Source organism: Scophthalmus maximus, chromosome 16 (genome assembly GCF_022379125.1).
Source record: "Scophthalmus maximus strain ysfricsl-2021 chromosome 16, ASM2237912v1, whole genome shotgun sequence".
NCBI lineage: Eukaryota > Metazoa > Chordata > Actinopteri > Pleuronectiformes > Scophthalmidae > Scophthalmus > Scophthalmus maximus.
The window spans coordinates 19,725,221-19,750,189 of record NC_061530.1 but is presented as its reverse complement, the minus strand read 5'-3'; the positions used below and the strand labels follow the sequence as shown (position 1 = coordinate 19,750,189).

Sequence of the window (24,969 nt, the reverse complement as noted above, 5' to 3'; positions counted from 1 at the left end):
CCCCCCCCCCCTCATTTGCTTTAATCTTTTGTTTGTTGCATAAACTGTTAAACTTCAAAATATGATCATAACATAATCCAATAGTTCATCACAGTTTGGTCCCATTAAAGCTGGAACGCGTCGCCGCTGCTGCCGACTTTTAGTTTCTCTGAAACAACGAACAATAACAAAATATGAAATCGTATCTTGGCAACGTGAGTCAGCTGCTCGGGTGATATCACCATAAATTCACCAAATGTTTCTGTGGATAAAATAATAATAATAATAATAAAACTTGAAGTACAAGATAAACTATATATATAAAAAAACAACAACATGAAACATCTGTTTTAACGTGAGGACAGATGTTTGGCACAAATGTTTTATCAAAACAACGAAACACATTGTTCTTGGCAGCAACAACGTCCATCCAAAGGGTATTTTTTTTGGAAAACTTTCACTTTACTATTGAGGTAAAAAAGAAGAAGTGAAGGCCGATGATGTAAGAGAACTTCCTGAGTGGGAACAACACGGAGCGGCCGGGGGCGACGTCCTGAGGGCACTGGCGGGACGTCCGGTCGGGCAAAAGGCGAAGGACACGTTGCTGTATGTCTTCTTTGCTGCCCTTCGTGTTCAGAGAGCCGCTTACTGTACAACACACTGTGCAACGTTTTGCAGCGTGACGTTCCTGGAGCAGGGTAAACGTGAGAGAACGGAGCTTCCGGGCTTCAGGCGCTACAGCATCGACAAACTCTCCGGCTGGCGCTGGCCGACGTCCACCTTGTGTTCGGAGGCGGAGAAGCTCTGCAGCCCCCCTCCTCCTCCTCCTCCTCCTCCCCCTCCTCCTCGGGACAGCACCATCAGCGTGTCCCCCGACATGCCGCCAAACTCGAAGGCGAACGTGCCGTAGAAGAGCATGATGATCATGCAGTAGAGCCACTCGAAGATGGCGGAGGCGTGCTGCAGGGCCGAGCTCTCCTGGCAGAAGAAGACGCCGCCCGGGGACCAGAGGGTTAAGGGGAACAACGGCTGCACGGCAGAGCGACAGGGAACCTCAAAATCTCTCTGCCTGTCTTGAATCCAAAAGTCCCTTAAAAAGAACTCTTAATGGATGAAGTATACTGTGAGACATCTTGTCTCATTCTGTGACTCATGCTTCCCCCTCGCGACCTCGTGCACTTTTGCAGAGATTTTTCACGATGGCGACAAATGTTGTGATCAAGAAAAGCGAAGGCCGAGTGCGACACTTCAGAGGGCCGACGGGTTTCTCTTGCTCAGGGATGCAGAACCGTCTTTCCTCCAGCAGGCGGCGACGCAACACATCACAGTTTACACACAAACTCAAAGTCGAGATCAAACCCGACACTCCCGTGTTCGTCCATTACATCAGTAAAAACCAGAGAATGACCTCCACAGAGTTCCCTCAAGTTGTTACAGGGGAATTCTTCCTCTACATCCTCAAGGAATAATAATAGAACAAAGCAAACCTACGTCTCTCTACAACCACCTCTCATTTACAATTCCCCCTCGTCGTCGTTGAAAAGATGTTTTACTGCTTATCTCGATATTTCGCGAGGAAGAGCAAAACCTTCTTGTTGAACAGGACGAGGCCCGTGGACACAGGTTGGAAGGATACTGAGAACCAGGGCGACCAGGGCGAGCAGCGCCATCCCGACGCGCAGGTGTCCCAGCCGGTACTCGTCCTGGGTCTTGGCGAGTCTGTAGGTCAGAGCCGACTGCAGACACACGAACAACGTGCTGCACGGGAAGGCCACGCCGGCGCCGACGTAGTGAAGGACTTTGGCGAAATCCACCTGAGAGATCAACAAAAACACAACACACACATTAACACACACACACACACACACACACACACACGGCTGGTATGATGATAACACGTCCTGCAGTTGAGCCAATGACGGACGTGTTGTGTTGTTTGACGCTGCGATGGGAATGTTTCCTCTTTTCTAACATTCGCAGTTTGACTGACTGATGAAATAAATCAGCACATTAATGATGCAGACGGTTGTTAGGAAGAAAATAAATACGAAAGCGTGCGATGCCGTCACGAGAGTTTGGAATGAGATGACTGATGCGGTCAAAATAAAAAGGTCAACATTTTTGGCAATGGAGGCCGCGATGACGTCAGACGTGACGTCAGACGTGACGATGCTTCAGAGAAGCTCCTCACGTCCACTTCCTCCTCCAGATGTTAACAGCTGCTCTGGCTGTTTGTCGCCGGGCAGATGTGGCACGTCCACGCGGCACGTCGGGGCCATGTTTACTCTGAGGCGAACACTGGGGTCCGTTATGTAAGACGGAGCACAGACGGGGGAGGAGGGCGGCGCAGCCAATCGCCAAGAGGAGGAGGAGGAGGAACGCTGGCCCGCCCTCCACGACGGGATGAAGGGCCCTCAGACGGAACTGGGCCCCAAACTGTGGCTTGAAGGGGAAACGGGTGGAATCTGAGCCGACCACAGAGGAGAGGGCCTCACCGGAATAATGACCCTCAGCAACACACACGTGACTGAACATCACCACTCACCTCACACACACACACACACACACACACACACACACACACACACACACACACACACACATACACACACACACACACACGGACACGAACACACGGACACACACACACACACACGAACACACGGACACACACACACACACACACACACACACACACACACACACACACACACGGACAGCCATGGAAGAGGTTTCTGCAAAGTTAAACGTGTATAATTTTATAAATTTCTGATACCGATATGTCAGCCGATAAATATTTTTCCCAAAAAAAAGATTCCTAACATGTTACCAAACACTTGTGACAAAGATAAACAACAACACGTATAGAACTTGAATAGTAAAAGTAAAACCTGTACATCTTTTCTGCATTTTTTTATTCTATAAAAATAAAAGTTTTGATATTTTGGCAAACATTAACTCTGATTACCAATATGTCTTGGAAGTAAAATTTGAATCTGCAATGTAAAAAAATATAGAATTTTTAAAAGTTAACTGCAGCGCTAAAGTCAATGTCCTTTGTTTCCCTGCACACGCCTCAACATGTTACTGTACGTTAGAGATGCTGAACACACTCGACATTCCTGGAAAAGTGGTGAACCCTCAGTTTGCACATGTTCAGCGGCAGATTTACCTTCGTCTGCACCCGAGGCCACGAAATCCGCCGCCGTGTGCAGGTGTGTGCATGTACCTACAGTACAGGACGTCCCGTTGCACGGAGAGTGTGTGTGTGTGTGTGTGTGTGTGTGTGTGTGTTCTGTAGATGTTCCTCTTTGCAGTGAATCTTCTCAACGTACGACGATCACGTGGCGTGCTTACCTGGAAGTTGCCCACCATGATGAGGCCGGTGGCGCAGATCCAGCCGGTGGAGAGGGCGGCCATGTTGAGGACGCAGTTCTGGTGCTTCTCGATCACGTGGGCGTATCGCAGGAGGCCGATCAGCATCGCTGCAGGAGGAGGAGGAGGAGGAGGGAGGAGGGAGAATGAGGAGGGAGGATGAGGAGGAGGATGAGGAGGAGGAGGAGGAGGAGGAGGAGGGAGGATGAGGAGGAGGAGGAGGAGGAGGAGGGAGGAGGGAGGATGAGGAGGGAGGATGAGGAGGAGGATGAGGAGGAGGATGAGGAGGAGGAGGAGGAGGAGGAGGAGGGAGGATGAGGAGGAGGATGAGGATGAGGAGGATGAGGAGGAAGAGGAGGAGGATGAGGAGGAGGAGGGAGGAGGATGAGGAGGAGGAGGAGGAGGGAGGAGGAGGAGGATGAGGAGGATGAGGAGGAAGAGGATGAGGAGGAGGGAGGAGGAGGAGGATGAGGAGGATGAGGAGGAAGAGGAGGAGGATGAGGAGGAGGAGGGAGGAGGATGAGGAGGAGGAGGAGGATGAGGAGGAGGAGGAGGATGAGGAGGATGAGGAGGGAGGAGGAGGAGGATGAGGAGGAGGAGGAGAGAGGAGGGAGGAGGAGGAGGAGGAGGATGAGGAGGATGAGGAGGGAGGATGAGGAGGGACGATGAGGAGGAGGAGGAGGAGGAGGAGGAGGGAGGAGGAGGAGGAGGAGGAGGAGGATGAGGAGGATGAGGAGGAGGGAGGATGAGGAGGGAGGATGAGGAGGAGGAGGAGGAGGAGGAGGGAGGAGGAGGAGGATGAGGAGGAGGATGAGGAGGATGAGGAGGGAGGATGAGGAGGGACGATGAGGAGGAGGAGGAGGAGGAGGAGGAGGACGAGGATGAGGATGAGGAGGAGATTCAGAGATATACACACACAGCTGAGCTTCGACAGGTTAACAGGCTTTTTAACATCCTCAAATTCCAGCGTTCTCTCCCCCCGACTCTATGACGGCGTCCGGCTCCTCAGAACAACTTTCAACACTTGATTTCAGACGCGCTCGACCGAATACAGTGGTTTAAACTTTGCGTTGGCGAGGACTGCAGAGGAGACAAGACCCGAGGTCCCCCAAGTTTTAAAAAGCCCAGTGGACCAAAGCTAACCAAGGAAACTCGGAGGCAGTTTCTGTCTCAGCAGAGCGGAGTGGCTTCGCTCAGGCTCGGAATAAAAATGCACCATTCACGGCACAGGGTAAATGTTCCCCCCTCGGCGAGGAGCAGCGACTCGGCCGGAGACGCTACAGCTGAGGAAACAAGGCCCGAGTGTGTCCAGAGTCCTGCTGCGTGTCGAGCACCAGAGCACCACGTTCTTTCACTCCGCATGTACTCACCCATGAAGGAGCCGCTGCTGCAGATGAGGCTGAAGAAGCAGCTCTCGGGCGGCAGCGTGCCACATTTACTGCAAGGAGAGAACAGAGGAGAGGGGTTGGGTGGGGCAGCGGGCCCCCTCACGTTCAGGTTCATGATGTTAATGTTGTGTATTACAGGAACACGTTTCCGTGCTCTAATGTTCAGTGAACACGTCAGTCTCCTGCTGCACCTCCTCTTTCACAGCCTCCGTCTGAAACACTGTCTCTTTAAGGCCCCTCCCTCTGTTGTGATTGGTCAACCGCTTCCAGCGCGTGTAGGAAGTTTTCTCGCTCTCGCTTTACCCAGCTTTGTTTGGGGGCGTGTCAGTAACATGGTGACGTCACCATCTTACGGGCCTGACGAGGCGTTCAGGAGCGTCAGTGTTTCCTGTCGGGGAGAGAAGCTCCTTTTTTCCCTGGAAGATGACCAGCGAGCGAGTGGACGTGTTGACGCCCGTAAAACGAGAACTCTACACAGACGCCACAGAATGTTTCGGGGAATGTTACCAACTGCGTTCGTCATACAAGGTAATTTCCTTTTCCGGAGTTCATGTCTGAAAACAGTCGTCAGAGGAACGACCGACGACTGTCGTCATGGAAACCAGAGTTTCACAGGTAAAAGGCACACAGAAGCTGAAGAAACGACATGAGAGGCCAGCGGAGGCGGAGCCAGCGGAGGCGGAGCCACCGACCTGATGAGCGGGACGTTGTCCAGGGTGCAGCACAGCACGGGACCCGTCTGCACCGGCAGCAGCTCCTCGCACGACTCGTTGTAAAGCCTGTGAACACACACACACACACACACACACACACACACGTTGACTTCCGTCCTCACACTGATACGTGCCGACTGATTATTGACACTTTACATTGATCAGACAAAGCAGGAATCACTGAAACTCACTTATCTTGAAGTTTAAAGTTCAGAAAAATCAACTCCTGGACTCCGGGTCACGTTTTTGACTTTGACCAACATCAGGACGAAGAGTGATTATTCATAATCCGTGAGTTACATTTCATATCAGATTCTCAGAGAGTGACGTAAACTCTTTTTTTGTGTGATTAATCAGGACAGATTAATAATCGCCACGGGAACGGACAGAGCATTCTTTTTTTTTTAAATCTTGACTTTATCAGTTACGGCGTGTGAAAGTCTCACAGCCGTGATACACGTGTGTGTGTGTGTGTGTGTGTGTGTGTGTGTGTGCGTACCAGTTGTTCACAGGGCAGACGTGCTGGTTGTACACGGCCATCGCGTATCTGTGAAAGTTCAAGCAGAGGAGAGACTCGGGTCACAGAACTCAACGACGTCACGCGATTCACCAAACGCTGGTTTTTCTTGCCGGTCTCCGTCAGGCGCCTCGGCGGCGCGACTCGCTGGAGAGTCGGGTCCAGAGGAGGCAGCGGGCTCACACGACCTTCATGGTGACCTTTGACCTTTTCTCCTTCACAGGGTTTCACGTGGGCCTGTCACGACAACGTTGAATGAACATGAACTCATCATATCATTTCTATTGACCTCGATAACAGCCGTTGTGTTAGCTGACATGAGAATGAACGTGCCGACGACAGTCCAGCAAAGTCTCGTCTGTTCTCGTCGTGCGATTCATAAATCACTGGTTTGAACTATGAATGTCAGAAAGTATGGATTTCTTGTGTCTTCAGATTGCTTGTTTTGTCTGAGGCCTGAACACAAAATCACATTTCCCTCAGCAGCACAACATCTCGTGTCGGACTTTCATATAAACGACCACTGGTCTTAAAGTGACGATAATATTGTTTGTCGCGATCATTTCTAGGACGATACATTGTGCAGTTACATGTCCAAAATAGAAACACCTCACCAACTTCTCTGTGGATTGGCAAGAAAGAGACAATTTCATATCAGTTTCTTTAGCTGCCCCTTTTCTCCGTAGAGCCGGAACAGACGCGAGCGACCTCCGCACGCCAGAGGTCAAGGTCGCGACCTCAGGAGAAAGTGTCGGCGAGGCTTGGCGACGACGTGACATCTTATCCGAGGCGTGAACAGATCAGGGGACAGAAGATTAAAACGAGCGCTGTTGTTGTGCCGGAGGATCAGATGAGATACAGACGGACGCGACGCCGAGTGGAGTCGATTGATCAGTGATAACGGACGGACGCGGAGGTCAGGAGAATTGATTTGCTTCTCTTTTCTGTTTTCGCTCACTAATTCAATCAGCAGCTGGAGGAGGTTGTGACGGACTCGTCTCCGACGGGAGGGAGAACTCTGGAGCGATGCCCACAAAGATCCCGGCGTCCGCTTTCACGGACGCTCGTCACAGAAGAACATGTCTCTACAGACGGTACAAACGTTTGTGGAGAGCCTGGTTCTCTCTCTCTCTGTCTGTCGCTCGTTCTTGCCCGGACCTTGTTCCTCCATCAAGAGGGTTGTTGTTCTCTTGCGAGGTCGTCTCGTCCATCTGGGGGATCGACACTCGGGCCGCGACTAACCATTGTTTTCATCATCGATTAGTTGTATGATATCCACATTTAAGGAGGTCGACTCAAGAAGCTGAAATCAGAGAACTTTGAAAAACAAAAACATTAAAACTACATTGAAAACCAATGAATCGATTATCAGAATAAGTTGGTGATTCATTTTGTAGTCGATTACTAATCGAATATCTGATTAACTGTTGCAGCTCTGACAGAAACCTGCTATTCTCTTCCTTGTTACGCGACGGTTTTCACGCAGTTCCCTTGTGCCGTAAATCAGTGTTTCCGCGAGACAGGACGCGTCCCGCTGGCCGAGAGACGAGTCGTGAGATCAAGGCTCACAGGACGCAGTCGGCGTGAACGACAAGTTGAAGCCAAAAAGTTTGCCGTTTCTGATTTGGCAACTTTCAGTGTTCGTGATATAAATCGATGATGATGATGATGATGATGATGATGATGATGATGATGATGACACACGAGCTGAGGTACATCACGGACAGAACCAGGCGGTTTTCCAGTCTTTGCGCTCAGTGGGAATCAAAGTCAAATGTAGAATGATCATGAAACTGACTCTTTTGTAAATCATGTAATCACAGATGTCGTTTACCACCCGCTGTACTCGCACGGTCACGGTGCGACAGACGTCGAACGATCCCGTCGGCTCATTTCCACCATAAATGCAGCTCCTTCTGAATGTGAGGAGCTGCAGATGGGACGGGGGGTGTGTGTGGGACAGGGGACGGGGGACAGATCCAGGGACACACTGACCAGACAAGACAGAAGGAGTTTCAAGGACGAAACAAAACAACCCGAAGAACAAACTTGAAAGAACCGACTTGGAAAAAGCTTTTTACGTTCAGCACGTGGCCTTCTTCAGCAGAAGACCAACAGGTGGTCAGTGCATGGTCTCAGGCAAACAGAAGGGCGGTCTCCGTGGAAACGCTCCGTCTCTGTCTCGGTACATTTAGGACAAAGGGCGACCGACCTTCCGACCAGACTAAACATTCAGAGAGTCGCGATGCCTTCAGGGACAACAGGTTCCTAACGTACAAGACCACTGGAGGCCGACAACACTTTGTACCACGAACAACGGGACACGTACATTATTTTCATGAGAAATAACTCTCAGAGTGAACTTACACGAGCCATATTCCAGTGATGGTGAAGACCGGCAGGCTGACGGGGAGGATCACCCACAGGGACATGACGACAAACCTGGAGGTCGCACAGTAAAGAAAACCACGGACAAACTGTGAGTTCACCGGTCACGTTTAATCACACACACGAGCAGAGGAGGAAATAATGAGCACGAGGCCTCGTCACTCATTTATTTTTAAATTACACCAGGAACAGATGTCACAGTAAGATGAGAAGTTTTTTTTGTCCTAATGAGAATTTCACTTTTTGTGTCGAGTCTTAAAAATTCTCCATGATGTCGCCATGACAGTCACAAAAGAAAACAAACTCATCTGTTGATGATCAAATGTTTCTGCTGATTATTGTCTTCAGCCATTTTGTTTGTAAAATTCTGGAAAACTGTGAAAGATTTTAACTGTTCAACCGACAAACTAAAACCCAAAGATCCAGTTCACAGTCACTGGAGCCAAAGAAGCAGGAGCAAGAGAATTGACTTATAGAAAATCACTCAAATTATTAATCAATTATAGGAAACAGCTGACAACTGATTAATGTAATGTAAGATTAAATGTATATTTGATCAAATAAGGACTAATAATCTCCTATAATATTTACTGTTGTTAGTTGTAAAATACTGTCGCATAATTAACTTCATGAATTACTATTAAATCTAAAATATATACTTTTTTTAACTCTCCAGTTTAAGTCTGACAACAATTAAAGGAAAGAGAAATAACGTCATGGAAATAGTTCCTGTAGTTTCATGTTTGTTTATTCACAACTTGCCATTTTTCAAGACTCTTACAATAAAACTTGCTATAAAAAACCCCTAATGAAATTAAACTTTTATTATAACTTATACACTCAATCTATTTTGGTACTGGTATATTTCTGTTTCTAATGTATCGTGCATTAAAATATGACATAATTACCACTGGAGCTGAGGTGGAAGCTCGTGCGTAAAGGCGCAGCGCAGGAGGAACAGTCCGCTCACCTCTGGTTGTGACAGAACAGACAAGAAGCCTCAGTCTCCTCCGGACTCCAGGGGAAGTTGCGGGACGAGTCTGCGGGTTCTGAGCTCCGCGCACCGGGCAGCTGCAGCTGCTGCGGCCGCTCTCATCGTCCAGATGTGACCGAGTCCGAGGCGGACACGCGCTTCGTTCATCCCCGGGAACCTGACGAGTGGCCCCGGTGGAGGAGGAGACGGAGCAGCTGGAGTCAGTCACTTCAAACTCCTCCCACGACAGACTGTCACCTCCTCCATCCCCTCCTCCACCTTCTCCTCCTCCTCCTGCTCCTGCATCCCCTCCTCCAAATCCTCCATCCCCTCCTCCACCTTCACCTCCTCCTCCTCCTCCTGTTCCTCCTCCTCCTGCATCCCCTCCTCCACCTCCTCCATCCCCTCCTCCACCTCCACCTCCTCCTCCTGTTCCTCCTCCTCCATCCCCTCCTCCACCTCCTCCTCCATCCCCTCCTCCATCCCCTCCTCCTCCTCCTCCACCTCCTCCTCCTCCTCCTCCTCCTCTTCCTCTGTGGAGTGACAGATGCTTGTTTTCATTAAATGTGTTGAGTGTTGTGTTTTCTGGAATATTGTGCTTCATCCTTCTTTTATTTCTTCTAACTCTTCTTCTTCTTCTTTTCTTGAGGAACTCTTAAATGCCTGGGTGCTGCCTTCATGTGCACTCTGTAAAACTCCTGCTTTTTGTTCGGAGCTGGACGGTAGAATCGGTTCTGGTTTCCTTCTCTCTCTCTCACACACACACACACACACACACACACACACACACACACACCGAGTTATTGCTGCTCGTGTGTTAAAATATGAACACTTTAGTATGAAAAATGTATTCTTAATAGAGAATAAGACGTTGGGGAGTTTGTGAAACAACAAACAGCAAATGCGAGAAGTTTCACTCTAGTTTATTAACTTTTAAAACTTGCGTATTCATTTTTTTTTTTTTTTTTTTTTTTACATTTTTACCATTTTACAGCGGGCACCTGAAGGCAGCCTCATGGCGGTCACGGTCCTGTGGATAGAAGCTGCCGTTTCCCGACTTTTTCCCGAGTGACGCGAACGACTCTTGAAAAAGTGACTTCTGCCACACGAGGGCGCTACACGTCTCTTTATTATTACAGTAACACACCACAGCGTGTCATCAGACAAATATTTTGTACTGAGTACAGTATATATACAGTATTATTATTATACTACAGCTGGTGGTGTGTTCAGGTGTCTTTTAGGAGCACCATCTGTCAAAAGAGAGTGATGGAGTAAAAAAGTAGAACATCCCTCTGTGAATGGAAGTACAAGTACTTCATGTTTGTATTGAAGTACAGTATCAGTAAGAGGTTTCACATAAACTGAATAGATGAGTATGGAGAAAAAGTACTTAAAGTACTTCTATTACTAGTATCATTATAATTTATGCAGTTCTAATCGTATCCGATGTGTGATTTATGTAGAATATATATATTTTTTAATGAATTGGGACTTATGAATTTTATTTATTTGGAAGGTAACAAATCGTGGCCTTATTGATAGATTGATAGATAGATATGTGATGTCACAGAAAGGGGGGGGGTCAACTGTCATTAAGGAAGTTCTCCATAGATTTCCATGACAACAGACGATTGTGACCAGATTCATGTGAAGGGCATAAATCTGTCATAAATACAAAAAATAAACCAAGTCCCTCAATTAAGTTTTCTTTTCTTTAGTTGTAAAAAATTGCACACACAAAAATAAACCTCACAGATACCAAAATGTGTTTGTGTGTCAAATCTAGGTATGAACATTGTTGGATTATGTTGCAGTAGAACAGTGCAAAATATTATACTATATATCCCAGCAGAGTACAGTTAGAGCAGGTGGTTCTCTCGTCCTCTCTGACCCTCTGATGTCTCTGCCCACAAGCTGCAGGACCGATGTGCGGATCCTGCAGAGCTTCGTCCTCCGTCAGCCCACGACCCCACGACCTCCCGCCGCCTCACGACCTCGGGCCGGAGACGTTTGTTTTTCCAGGACGAGCAGTTTGCTGGGCCGCAGGCTGCTCGGGTTTGAACTGTCACAGTAGTTGTGATGTTCCTCAAGGATTTAACAGGCAGGAAAAAAAGAGTCTAAAAAGTTCAAAAATATTCATAATCAGTATTAGTAGGAACCAGGAAGACAACAGAACTCAATGTAGGTTTTGATTTAACTCTTCCTAATTCACAGTAAGTGGATTTTATATTTGAGTCATTTTGACGTCAGCGCATTCACGTAACGTTGCACGTGGCATGTCGCAGAAAGTTTGCAACACATTGTTATATGAATTCATCAGGTTGTTGAATGAGGACCTCTGAGAAAGATTTTGTCAAATTCAAAATATTTTCGCCTTGACCTTTGACCTTTATAGGGTGTTATGGTGTGTGACTTGATAGTAAAGGGCAAGTTTGATGAAAATTCCAGCACTTTGGCCGAATCTGTCCAAACTCTATTTCATCATTTCGTTATTCATTATCATCCTCTGTAATTTAAACATCTTATCTATAGCCACAACTGTGCAATATACAGTATGTATACATTTATATATACTGTATATACACATATATATGTATATATTTATATATATAACTCGTTTTTTCCCCTTCAACACGATCGTAAAGAAAAATGGTCAACCAGGAACAACGACTGGAGACATTTGTAAAACCAGGAAGGATTTATTAGAACATTTCTACATCAGAAGCCCTTTAACTGTTTTTTTTTTCTTTCTTCCCCTTCATGAATCGAGAATCCACAGAAGTTTAATCAGTGGAACAAACAGACAAACAGTGAGTTCACATTAACCAGAGTTAGAAAAAAACAAAACACACACATGAGCTTCATTTGGCACAAAATATTATAACAATTATTTCAAGTTTATGTTACAACTTGTCGTGTCACATCCTCGTCGCCCAAAAGAAAAAGAAAAAACATCACGACAGCTTTCACCCAGTGGCTCGTTGCAGGTTTTTTTGTGTTTTTTTTTTACAGTAAATGTGTTCAGGCGACACTGGCGAGGTGTTGGTGGTGAAAAAAATAATAATTCAGATGGAATATTTGATGTAAAACCTCAAAACACTGTCTCATCAAGAGCGGTTGTGTGTCAGCGAGACGACTCCTGTCAATCAAAGATCCTCCGACTCTGGCAGCAGAAATAGTGGTTGCCACAGAAAATAAAAGTTTTACCTAAAAAAAGTCTATTTTACCAATTTTGTCACCGTCTCTTTAAGAACCCCCTGTCCGTAATGTGGCGATGTCACCATGTTACGGACATGCATAACGCATCGTCCGGACGACTGAAGAGGCGTTCAGGGGCTTCAGGACCAGAGTTTTCTCCCTTTACAAGGAACTTTGCAGAACTTTCTACATACACAAAAAATCCAATAACACACGAGAGGAAAAGGAAAAACTGAAAAAGCAGAATATGTCTCCTTTGAAAAAGATTATATATATGTATATATATATATATCGTACAATTAATCGTATTAGCATCAGCCTCACAAATCCATATAGGCCGGGTTCTATTAAGACACAGAACAAAACATCTTCACTGAATTTGTTCGAGCCAAGAATTTTATCCTTCATGAGATTAACGCACTTTTTTCACGAGCTTCTTCAGGAACGAGCGCGAGGGAATAAAAACACACGAAAGTCCTCTTCCAGTCGGACTTCACAACCCTCCTCCATCTTCTATCATCAAAAAATGCAGTTTCGTCGGCAGACGTGAAAAAGGAAAACGTGGAAACAAACGGACCACGACACATCTGGACGGGAGGATGAAAAAAAGAGGAGGAGAACAGCTGGAGGAAAAACATCTACCGTCACGCTGGGAAAAATAAATAGACTCGTTATTTACAACGGACAAACTTCATTTCCACGATTTTAATATTGTTTTTTCTCGCGGAAACTTCACCAGAGCAGAGACGAGGAATCACAAACAAGACGCTGCTTCACCAGCGTTAAACAAACAGAGAAGAAAAAGGTTGAGAACCACGAGCGGACACGGAACCGGAACACACGGGATGTGTTCAGACTGCCGCCAGTTTCACTGACGGTGTTCGCCGTTTCTCTTCTTCTCCATTTTGTGCCTCAGCTGCGCGTCTGTCTGCACATTAATGCCACATGATACAGCGTGAATGTATATATAGGAAAAAAAAAAAGGAAAAGACGCGTTCAAACCCAGAGACACGTCGGACTCTCCGGGCGACTCGTCACCGAACTCGAGTGTCACAGGTTTTGTTTTTGTCTCATTTCATCCGTCACTCGTCCAATCGAGGCAAATAAAAGGCAAGAACATGATAATAACAAAGAAAATATATTATTTTAATAACCACTAAAGTCGATTAAGTGCCAAGTTACTCTTCGGTTATGGTTTTTATTACCTTTTCATTCTACAAATCTATTATTATTTTCCCTTACAGTACCGCGGAAGGATTCATTTATTTTGTGACTCATCCATTTCAAAGTCAGTTTCAGTTTCACGAAGTCTAAACTATGTTTCATGACGACGCGACGTCACGATCGCTCGTGTCAAAGTCTCCTTCTCCGCTTCTCTTTCCACCTTGAGACTTGAGACATGCAGACGGATTTATTTAGGGTGAAATCTCCGCAAGATTCACAACAGAATGTTCCGGGAACTTGTTTCCGTTGGTGCCATCGCGTCCGACTCGGACAATCTCCCGCTGCGTTCTTCGTAAAGTCAAACGGAGTCTCAGAAGAGCGTGTGAAACAAATCCTTTACCAATTTACAATCCCCCTTTTTCTTATGTACACGATGGACTCGCGTTTTCATCAGAACGTTATAAACGTGTGTAATTGTGTAAATCAAGCGATTCCGTGATTCGTGATCTGATAACGAGTGTGTGTTTGCGTGACACACGCAGCGATCCCCCTGGTGTACGGCGGGAGTACTGCGTGTCGAGGTTCTGAACGTGAGGTGAGGAAGGCAGAACGTGAACCAGCGTGTAAACATGTTGTATTCGACAGAAGAACAGAGCGGACGAGGACGGCAGGAACACGTTCCACGCGTTACGTCATTTCCTAGAAAGTTATTTCCTCCGGGAATATTCTGTCAGCCGAGGAATGTCGTTTCGCTCACATTTAAAAAAAAAAAAAAAAGGACATGAAGAGGTCCTGCTTGTTCCGCCTCTTCCTAGTGTGTGTGTGTGTGTGTGTGTGTGGTTACTGTAGCTACACACACACACACACACACACTAAAAAGATGTGGTTTATGAGTCGGGACGGTGATCACATTTTAAATGCTGTGTCTCGTGTGTGTGTGTGTGTGTGTGTGTGTGTGTGTGTGTGTGTGTGTGTGTGTGTGTGTGTGTGTGTGTGTGTGTCACTCAGTGCATGTACAGTAAAGTCGTCATTCCCTTTTCCAGAACTCCGGAGTTTTTACGCTTAAGACCGTCACTTTTGCGCTAAAGGCTAAAACACAAATGATTTTAAAAAGGAGTAGTTCAACATTTTGTGCTTCAACTATTTCTTGAAAAACGACATGTGAGCGAGGCCGAGGTCGTCAGTCGAGGAATAGTTCTGAAACGTGACTCTGCCTTCACGGCACAATGTTCTGGAAATTGTTTCTGTTGGTGTCGTAAAGTGAACGGAAAACTCCGGAAAATGTCTGGACCCAATCTCCCCGGACATTTTTTCCGGAGTTCATGTCCAAGAAACAGCCTAGAAAAGAGTGTGGGAACATCTGGAACAAACCCTTTCTCAATTTACAATCCCCCCTTTTTTATGATGTTGTCCTTCATCACATCATAAACATTTGTTCACGAATATTCGTTCCTCGTTTGATTAGATACTGTTCAAGAGTGTAAGTTGCCATGGCGATAATTTAAACGAAGTGAGCGTTAATGAATCAGGAACATTACCCCCCCCCCCATGTTTCTATAATCATTGTGAAATCCTAAATAATGGTCATTATCATATTAAACCTCCGCTCTTTCTTTGAGCTACAGGCGCCTTTTTAAAAAGTCCGGTGATGGTGACGACCGGGGCGAACGGGCAACTTATCTGTGACTCCCGCGCTCACGGCCGCTCACTGTCGGTCGCGTTAACACAGCGCGGAAGAACACTACTCGGCCTTGGCCCGTTTGTCCGCGGCGCCTCTGAGGTAGGAGTTGTAGAAGAAGGAGGCGAACAGCACCAAGTAGCTGAGGTACATGATGGAGCCCCACGTGATGTTGTCCAGGTTGGACGGGCAGCGCACCTCGTGCATCCAGTGGTACACCAGGCACACCACCGCCAGCCCCATCACCATCTGCAGGATCTGCGTGGCCGTGATGATCATGGCGAGGGGGCGGGGCACACGCAGGCCGGCGGCCCGCGCCGCGTAGTACGTGTACATGAACGCGTGCACCGTGTAGTTCATGGTCATGAACCAGCCGCCGCCCGCCACCTGGTCCTTGTACGAGTACCAGGAGTAGAGCAGCACGGTGATGTGGTGGTACCAGTGCAGGAAGATGAGCCGCTGCTTCCGCAGGACGATGAACATGGTGTCGCCTGAAGGGAGACAGTGATGCAGACGGAGTCACGCCGACGGAGCTCGACCTTCACACTCTCACTTGAAGCTGGCACCGAAACTTGAACCAAACTTCTGGAGTTCAGACATTTAAAATGTGAGAACTTAGGTTTGAGTTGAGGGTTTTTTTCTCAGAGAAAGATGTTTGAAACAAGTATTAGTCAGGTTGTGACCGTAGATTTTTTTCTTTTTTCCAGTCACTGCCAACAGAAAACTCTGGCCTCAGTCAGTTTATTTACAATCTAATAGCCAAACAGAAACGTTGGTCAAACCAATAAAAGTAAAAGTTTCCAATCCGTAAACCAGAATCATCCCTCCAGACTCAAATGCACAGATATTTTCTCGTACGTAGTCAAAGCAATGCCCCGACCAGAGGAACGATGAAGACACACTTCCTGTCTCCATCCATCGCGCACTAACTGAACTTTTCTCGCCACCTCAGCATCTGCCTCCATTTTCTCGGATCGATCAGCTCGGTCCGTCGGACAGAGCAACGAGGAGGCGACGGCTTCCCTTTCCAGAGAAGAAGCTCTTCAGATAATTGCTGATAAATTTTACTGGAAAGTTTAAAAAATGATCTGGTCGTTTGATGTTTATGTCCCGCAGGTCTGAAGTAAGAGGACGTGAATCCTGAAATCAAGTCCTTCGGGATCTAAATGATTTATTAAGTCTTCACCAAGAAAGATGTAAAGAATTCCCAACAAGGAACTGATCAGGTCCAGAGACTTCAAAAGTTTTAGGTTAAAAAATCTGATTAGATTTTGTTGAAAAGTGAAAGTTAGTTGTTGTTTTAGATCTATAGCAAACAAAGAAACCTTTGTTTCCAGAGCATGTTTCAATGTGTCATTAGAACCAGTTTGACGCTGAAAAACAGAAATATAAACTGATAAAAACAACTCTTACCCAGCTCGGGGGCCTTGCTGAGGACGAAGGCGTAGGCCCAGAACTTGGTGACGGGGGCGCTGTAGAAGCTGATGTCACACACCGACTGTCTGAAGCCGCTGGTTGTGAGGACGTGCATCATGTAGAGTCCGGTCCTGAGCGCTCCGACGATGCTGCCAAACGCACAACAAGCAAACACATGTACACACAAATATGAGTCCTAAAAAGTTATGTACAGGCTTTGGTTCCTCCTTGATGTTTTTATATCATCAAATAACTAATGAAAAGCAAACTGATCAGAAACACAAACACTTGAACAAACGTCAGTGCGATAAGAACGACCTCACACGACAGAAACCATCTTTGTAAACATTTATTTCATGTCTACTTTGACTTTTTTGTTAGTTCGGTCCCATCTGCTAACATGGAAGGGGGCGGGGCTTATGACCTGTACTGCAACCAGACACCAGGGGGCGATCGTAATGATTTGGCTTCACTTTGGAGAGCTGACATGTCGTCCATCTTTATTTTATCCTGTAAATGGGACACAGTCGTGTCCTGTGTGCCGTTGATGGGTGGAGAGGGGAAGGTTATTCCCACCGCTCCGGGATTAAGATTAAATCGAGGGCTCAACTGATCCAATGATCCACCAGCGATGGAGCCCGGACAACAACAGCCCGCCTGCTGCCACCTGCCAAGTGGGTCACAATCTCCACCAACGCTCCTGGCAGCCATGACGATTTTTCTTTTTTAATTATGATCCAAGTGCTCGTCAAGCACGGAGACACTTTGAATATTAGGTAAGTAGGCATGTAATAGGGTAGGTAGGTAGGTAGGCACGTAATTAGCTAGGTACGTAAAGTAAGTAGCTAGGTAGGTAAGTAGGAAAGCAGGTAGGTAGGTAGGTAAGTAGCTAGGTAGGTAGGCAGGTAGGCAGGTAAGTAGGTAGGTAGGTAGGTAGGTAGGTAGGTAGGTAGGCAGGTAAGTAGGTAGGTAGGTAGGTAGGCAGGTAGGCAGGTAAGTAGGTAGGTAGGCAGGTAGGTAAGTAGGTAGGTAGGTAGGTAGGCAGGTAAGTAGGTAGGTAGGTAGGTAGGCAGGTAAGTAGGTAGGTAGGCAGGTAGGTAAGTAGGTAGGTAGGTAGGTAGGCAGGTAAGTAGGTAGGTAGGTAGGTAGGTAGGTAAGTAGGTAGGTAGGTAAAAAGGTAGTATGTATGTGTACTTTATTGATCCCAAACTTGGAATTTCAGGTTAGGGTGTTAGGTTGTTCAACCCGTCTATAAAACTCACTGCTTAACAAAGGTTGACACACCTGCACAAATTCACAGCTCACAGCTGCTGATTGATAGACTGACAGTGACCTTTTGGAAATATTCAACAAATCTCCCAACCCTTCTGCACAGCTCCTTACATCCAGCGAGGAATGTGTTGGTGACAGTCGTGTCATCCGACTGGTTTGCAGGTGTGCTCAGACGAGCACATTCCCTCCCCGCGCTCACTCGGCTGCGGCGGCCTCCTGCAGACTCAGTGTGAGGCGGAGGATGACGGGACTCACCTGAAGACGGCCAGGCTGAGCGACCACAGCACTAACGGGCGCCGCAGGTTCAGCTTCGGCCTTTCCCTCATGAAGTGCCGGCCGCCGAACACCAGCGCAGCATACAGGCCACAGAACATGAACGACTTGCTCCTGTGGAAAAAAAACAGCAACAATTAGTCAAACTGAACAACAGAGAATAGACTCCTGATTATGGTTACTGTTATTAAGTCGTATGGCATATTTCTTGGCCCATGTCCGGCCCTTCCAACAAGTTTCGTGGAAATCTGTTCAGTATTTTTCTGCGTGATCCACCTCCTTGGTAGAAGCAGAACAAAAACATTATGTGGGAACAAATTAATATCTGCAGAGTGAAAGAATAACTGGCCTGTGCTTTGAAAACCACATGGTTAAAATTGCTTTTACAGCTTGTGACAGTTCCTTCTTCTCTAGAATAAATCTGAGATTGATTGATGCTTTGGGCAGTTTGCCATGTTGTTGTTGGGTGAGTCCGTGGAGTCCCGACAGGTCCTATTTTTCTTATCGTGCACAGACTACATATTAATCTTGTGGGAACAAGTTATTATCTTGTGCACACAAGATTTAAAATACACATACATATATATATATATATATATATATATATATATATATATATATATATACAACTTATGAGGACTTTCAGGGCTCTGTAGAATCCGGACTGGTGGTGAATAAGATAACGTTGCTACAATAAATAAATAATTTTTGAAATCATGTCTGTATTTACATGAATAAAGATTCAGTGAAAACATGTGTGTGTGTGTGTACTTGTATAACTATCTTTGTGAGGACCATTGTGAGTAGCAGATCTTACGGAGTGGGGACATCTGGGCCTAAAGGTTAAAACTTGGTTTACGGGTCAGAGCTTGAATTGGGTTTGGGTTAAGGTTATGGTTGGGGTAAGGGGCGAGGGGCGAGGGAACGTACGATACAAATAAGCGTCTTGACTAAGAGTACAAGGGTGTGTGTGTGTGTGTGTGTGTGTGTGTGTGTGTGTGTGTGTGTGTGTGTGTGAGGTGGTTTGGCCAGATGACAAATCCAGATTGGCACAATGCATATTATGCTGAGTAGATGCTGCTGCTGCTGCTTGACCCAGTTAACGCTGCGGAGGTTTTCTGATAATCATCGTTTTCCCACTTCATCACAGACAGAAGCAGAAGAGAAAAAAACCTGCACGGAAACAAAAAGCTCCCGGACCGAGAGGAAAACCAGGAAAACCATCTGAGAGAGAGAGAGAGAGAGAGAGACTCTCAGTTACAGGCGGAGGCTCGACGTGTCTGTGGCTACACGTGAGCTTACATTCAAAAAAACAGATGATTGACAGATGTTTATCGAGCCGCCTGGTATGAACAGTAGAGAGAGTGAGAGAGAAGAACAGGGCGTTGGTATCAGATCACAGATATCGCTGTCAGGACTGGTGTGTGTGTGTGTGTGTGTGTGTGTGTGTGTGTGTGTGGAGCGGATGCGACAGAGGAAACCTCCCTCTCCGCAATCATCATGCAATGTGATGCTTCGCTGTTCATTACGCTCCTCAGGTGTGCGTGTGTGTGTGTGTGTGTGTGTGTGTGTGTGTGTGTGTGCCCGCGCACGTGCATTAGCGTGCTTGTAGCAAAAAAAACAATGAGCTAACAAAAGTCTTAAATCATAGTCCTGTTTACTTTCTGATCATAAAGTTCCTGTTTCAAATCATTTTCTAAACTCACGTCTGATTTATTTTTGCAAAATGAAATTGGACCCTTTCATTGAAGTGCTGATGGATCAGAAACAACCTGAGAGTTCATGTCATTGATCAATGAGTCTGATCAGCGATTGGTCCGAGCAGAAATGCTGCGGCGAGCCGTTTCCCTCGCTCCTTATGTGAGGAGGCGTCCATGTTGGTGTCTTCTTCATCTCACAGCTTCAGCTGCCTCTGTGACAAGAAACACAGCTGGGCCCGGACGACAGGAGGCGTCACTCCTGCTCCGACGTGAGGCCCCCCCAGAAAAATGTGGTCCCACCCTCTCTGTCCATCAGACTTTCTATTGGACAACGGGGAAGTAACTCGATACAGTTCAGATGTACTGGACATTTTTCTACGTCTAACAATGCACAGTCCACTTCAGATAATCTTCAGGTTCAGATTGGAGCTGATATGCACCGATTCCAGTTCAGATTAATAACACGAGCAAAGGTTGAGATATGGGAACTCATTAAATCTCTTCTCTTATTCGCCCAAAAGTGAAACCCCCCCCCCAAAAAAAATATTCCTTTGACAAAGAAAAGCATATAAGCAAATATCATTTGAAATATTTGGCATTTATTCACTATATTTGTTGATTGTTCATCAAAATTAAAATGATCCCAGCCTTGCAGTTGCACTAGTGATATACATATTGGTGTTATGCATCAATTATTGTGGAATGTAGGGCTGCGACTAAATGATTATTTTCACTATCGATTAACCTGTCTATTATTTTCTCGCTAAAATCGATAATTACTTGTTTCGTCCACACAGATATTCAGTTTACTGTCATACAGGGGGGGGGGAACGAAAATATTAACGTTTAAGAAGCTGAAATCAGAGAATTTGGACCCTTTTTTTAAAACAAAAAACTACTGGAACCGATTTATCAATTATCAAAATAGTTGCTGATTCATCTAGACGTCAAATTACTAATCGATTAACTGTTGCAGCTCTACTGGAATGGACTCAATACAACTATTAATAACAATATAGTCAAATAATACTTTTACTTATGGAGCTTTTAGTCGATTTTGATGCTTTTTTGGAATGAATTCTGAATGAATGACTCTTTTCTTATATATTTAACATTAAATGTATATTTTTGCATTTATTAACTCATAATATTTATGTTCCATGTGTGCAGATTCATGTCCGGCCTATAGGAGCTCCGATGGAGTCACGTCATCCTCAAGGACATTTGAATCAAAGCGGGTAAAATAAAATGGATTCTCCTTTTGTATATACATATAAATATGAATATAATGGACTTGTTTTGACTCTGAGCCCTGAGGCATTTTTTTCCACATTTTTTTTTTTTTTTTAAACCCTCCGGCGGCTCCGCGTGTCGGCGCAGACACCACGAGCCTCCCCGGCGCCCTGCACCGTCGGCCGGGGAGGAGGAGCAGCAGGAGGCGGAGGAGGCGGAGCGGGTCGACATCTTTCTTTTTCTCTTTTTCAGAATCTCAGTGATTTCCATCTTCCCCCTCTCCACTCACCAGTTCTCCTGCATCCACTCGAGGGCTCGTCGCTCGTCGAAGCGCCGCTCGAAGTCGTACAGGCTGAGCTCGCCGCCGCCGCTGTCGTTCATGATGCACCGCGGGCGCCCGCTCGCTCTTCTTCCGCCACAAGCTCCGGCGCCTTCTGGACGCTTCTGCGCGGGGGGACGGATGCGCGTGACGGCGCCGACCTGTCCAGCTGTCCCGGTGGGGGGCGGAGGGCTTGTCCCGGAGGTTCACCGGCGGGATGTGCGCGGGCGGCGGGACGAGGATGCGGCACCAGCAGATGTACTTCAGCGCGGACGCCGCGTGACGTCACCGCGCCGCTGTAGTCACGGAACAGAGACACAGCCGGCTTCCGGTTTGGCCCTTTTCAAAATAGAGGTCAGGGCCCGAGGACGGTCGAGTATAAGATTAGATAAGTACAATATCATCATACTACGTTGAAGCTGCACCACTAAGAATAACGTTTATTTTATGGAAAAATGTGCCATAATATTTAATCTATATTTTGCTTTTGAACTTTCTTTTTCCCCCTTTCTGCATTTTCAGGGGTTGAAAAGAAAAACACCAGAGAAATGTTTGAGAAAATATAAAAATGACCGATTTTTTTTACAACGTGGCCTTCAACAAAATATTCTACCTTTTTCTCCCAAGCTTATAAATAATAAGAACAGCTTGTCATAATATTTTGTATTATATTTTCTTATTATTTATAAGCTTGGGAGAAAAAGGTAGAATATTTTGTATCAAGGCCAAGTTGTTTTTTTCTCCAACATTTCTCTGATGATTTCTTTTCTATCAACAGCGACATTTAGTTTCTATTTCAAACCATTGTTTTCATTATTCCATCCCTCTTTTTATACATCTATGTTACAAATTATATTAAATTGCTGTTAATTTCGCATTTTAATTATATAATATAATTTGACACTTGAATATTGAAAGAAAAGATAATTCTACATTTTCTTGGAATAAACTCTATAGATATTAGTCCTTTTATAATTTCATAGAGAAAAGTGGTGACAAATAACTCACTAAATAATTTAAAGATTAATTAAAGGAAATGGTCAAAATTTGTACTGTAAACATTTATTGTGAAGGGCAAAAGCCGTGACTTCCGGTACGCCTCTCGCTGTCACCGTGGTATTGACAGTTGTCGAAGCGCGTTCCAAGTCTCGAGCAAGTTGATGGCAAGGGCGGAAGGGGGCGGGGCTTGTGTGTGACGTTTTATCATCAGGCAGAATCGTGAACTTTGTAATTGTTTTTTAAATATATTTTTAATATTATACTTTATTTCCTGCGGTGGAAAATGACCTTGTCAGCGAATAATTACAGTTTTCATATTTCCATTTATATTATAGATTATATTACATTTTTTATTTTACTCCAGTAGTTATTTCAATGATATTGAAGATTCAAATAAATAAAACTAAATACGTAATGATGGATTAGTTGACTATAGTTTAATCCACCAGGCGGAATATGAAGAATTTAAAATGAGGCCCACGTTTACCATCTGCAACATTAGTGAGTGTACGTATAAATGCATCAAGTATTATGATCTAATATTTATTGCATATATTTTACAAATGTATATTTTGATATGCAGTACTGTAGTGAAGTTTTAACTTTGTACAAACCTGATATCAAATCAATATTTATTTATTTTTTTCTACACAATGTTATTGCAGCTTTTAATCAAGTTCTTCTTCCACCGCTGTAACCGGGACAATTTAAAAAAAAAAAAAGTTTTTATGCTCAACACCTTATTTGTGTTATATGAATAGTTTATTTCAGGTACATTGCTGTGTAATGCGCATGTTTGTTTTTAGATAAATGAAGAATCGTTCGGTTGCAGATGTGATTTGTTGCCACTTGCTAGTTTTCTGTATGATAATAAACTAAATATATTTCAGTTGTGGACGGACAGGCCTTATTAAATCTGCTCAACAAATACAGTGAGTGATATTTTTATGTCATTGTACACAACAGAAATAGGGGAAGGGTTTCATCTGAAGCCTTTTACCTTCACGTGTTGTCATAAAACCCGTTCACACACCCTTTCACTGAAAGACGCTTTATCTTTACAACAGTGAGGCCGTGATTATCTGCAGCTACTCACTCAAACTCAGATCTGCTCGTCGATGTGTCGCGTTGGAAACTGTGCAAGGGAGCAGTAAGTCACTTACTGTACCTGTGAAGTGAAGTTACATAAGACTTAGATCAGGGCCCATTCACCTGCAGGGCAAAGATAACCAGGCTCATTATGTTCCCACTGATATCTGCATGCATTGTTGAAAATATGGGAATATGCACAATATTATCCGACATGATAAGGGTCTTAAAGCATGTTCTGCTCTGTTACCCTTTAGCCCGTAGCCCTGATTCAAAATCTACACGCACTGTAAGACCTGTGTCACTTCAGCTAATGATGTTACGAATCTAAATTTATTAAACCAGGAAAACACGGAGACGAGATTCAGCAATAGCAGCTTTAAAATATTAGCTAAATAGAAAATTTGTAAAGTATAGATGAAGAATAATGACGGATCACGAAACAGATATGATCAGAACAAACCAACGACCTCAGAGAGAAGCTGCATACTGTTAAATATTCAGCATGTGCTTCATTATTAAAATATCCAACAACTTTTTAAACACAGGTGAATTTTGTTTAGTGACAAAATGATGAAATTATTATAACTTGACGATGATCAGATGCAGGCCAGTGAAATAATAATATAACATATAATTGTATAGGACCTGATGAGCAGATTCAGTGACGTATCTGTTGATGTCAAAGCTGTTTTGTTTTTAAATACATTACATCAGATAAACATAGATTCATTATTACAATCTGTAACCCAATTAAAGACCATTTCATGTGTGTATGTATGTATGTACATGTAATTCCAATGTGTTTCCCATGAATCAGCATTAGGCAAAAACTTTGACCCCACGATGTGACCTCGACCTTTGTCTGATTTGAAAAAAACAAAACATTGATCATGTTCCCGACCCTGAACCAGTTCATCAAGTTCAAACCAAATTGCGTTAAATTATTAGACGGACAGATGCCACAGATTGTTTATCTGCATTCTCTCGCATTTGGAAACCACGTTATGCTTTTATTTTGAAAGTAACATAAAAAGATTAGTTACATACTCTTATAAAGAGCTGTGCAATCTACATCAAAAAAAAAAATTCTACAGATTTGTGCATAAGTTGGTGACATAATATAGATATTTTTAATAAATATGTGTTATTTTTCACTTATGATTCTGCTCTTCATCTTGCTTCATCTTTCCTCTCACTCTCTACTTAACACGTTCAGTGTTATGCATCAAAACCCCAAAGCTAATTCCTTGCTTAAAAAAATAACCGTCGAGGCAATAAACTTGATTCTG

The 24,969-nt window shown here is 45.0% G+C and overlaps 2 protein-coding genes across 3 annotated transcripts; both read right to left on the bottom strand.

Annotated features, from left to right (window-relative positions):
• Position 1: 1 nt before the first annotated feature.
• LOC118287807 (transmembrane protein 150A-like) lies at positions 2 to 9,583 on the bottom strand. Of its 2 annotated transcripts, none has more exons than XM_035613378.2 (8): positions 9,269 to 9,583; positions 8,340 to 8,414; positions 5,955 to 6,002; positions 5,435 to 5,521; positions 4,725 to 4,792; positions 3,337 to 3,464; positions 1,616 to 1,793; positions 2 to 977 (listed from the first exon to the last, which is right to left on the bottom strand). In XM_035613378.2, exons 2-8 carry the CDS (start codon positions 8,402 to 8,404, stop codon positions 715 to 717), a joined length of 837 nt encoding a protein of 278 aa, XP_035469271.1. In that variant the 5' UTR covers positions 8,405 to 8,414; positions 9,269 to 9,583; the 3' UTR covers positions 2 to 714. The 2 variants fall into 2 exon arrangements, with proteins under 2 accessions (XP_035469271.1, XP_035469270.1); XM_035613377.2 differs by having other exon boundaries at positions 9,331 to 9,583.
• A 2,436-nt stretch (positions 9,584 to 12,019) lies between these two features.
• On the bottom strand, positions 12,020 to 21,887 carry LOC118287808 (elongation of very long chain fatty acids protein 6-like). Its single transcript, XM_035613381.2, has 4 exons — positions 21,560 to 21,887; positions 18,320 to 18,451; positions 16,790 to 16,941; positions 12,020 to 15,867 (listed from the first exon to the last, which is right to left on the bottom strand). The coding sequence occupies exons 1-4, from the start codon at positions 21,649 to 21,651 to the stop codon at positions 15,440 to 15,442; spliced, it is 804 nt and encodes a 267-aa protein (XP_035469274.1). The 5' UTR covers positions 21,652 to 21,887; the 3' UTR covers positions 12,020 to 15,439.
• Positions 21,888 to 24,969: the final 3,082 nt, after the last annotated feature.

Excerpts from the sequence above, each read along its gene's own strand:
- LOC118287807 (XM_035613378.2), bottom strand. The coding sequence starts at position 8,404 with ATGTCCCTGTGGGTGATCCTCCCCGTCAGCCTGCCGGTCTTCACCATC. Across the intron at positions 6,003-8,339 it reads ATCACTGGAATATGGCTCGT|ATACGCGATGGCCGTGTACA; the intron begins GTAAGTTCACTC and ends GAACTTTCACAG. Across the intron at positions 4,793-5,434 it reads GACAACGTCCCGCTCATCAG|TAAATGTGGCACGCTGCCGC; the intron begins GTCGGTGGCTCC and ends CTCTCCTTGCAG.
- LOC118287808 (XM_035613381.2), bottom strand. The coding sequence starts at position 21,651 with ATGAACGACAGCGGCGGCGGCGAGCTCAGCCTGTACGACTTCGAGCGG. Across the intron at positions 18,452-21,559 it reads GAGTGGATGCAGGAGAACTG|GAGCAAGTCGTTCATGTTCT; the intron begins GTGAGTGGAGAG and ends TTTTTTCCACAG. Across the intron at positions 16,942-18,319 it reads CTCAGCCTGGCCGTCTTCAG|CATCGTCGGAGCGCTCAGGA; the intron begins GTGAGTCCCGTC and ends TGCGTTTGGCAG.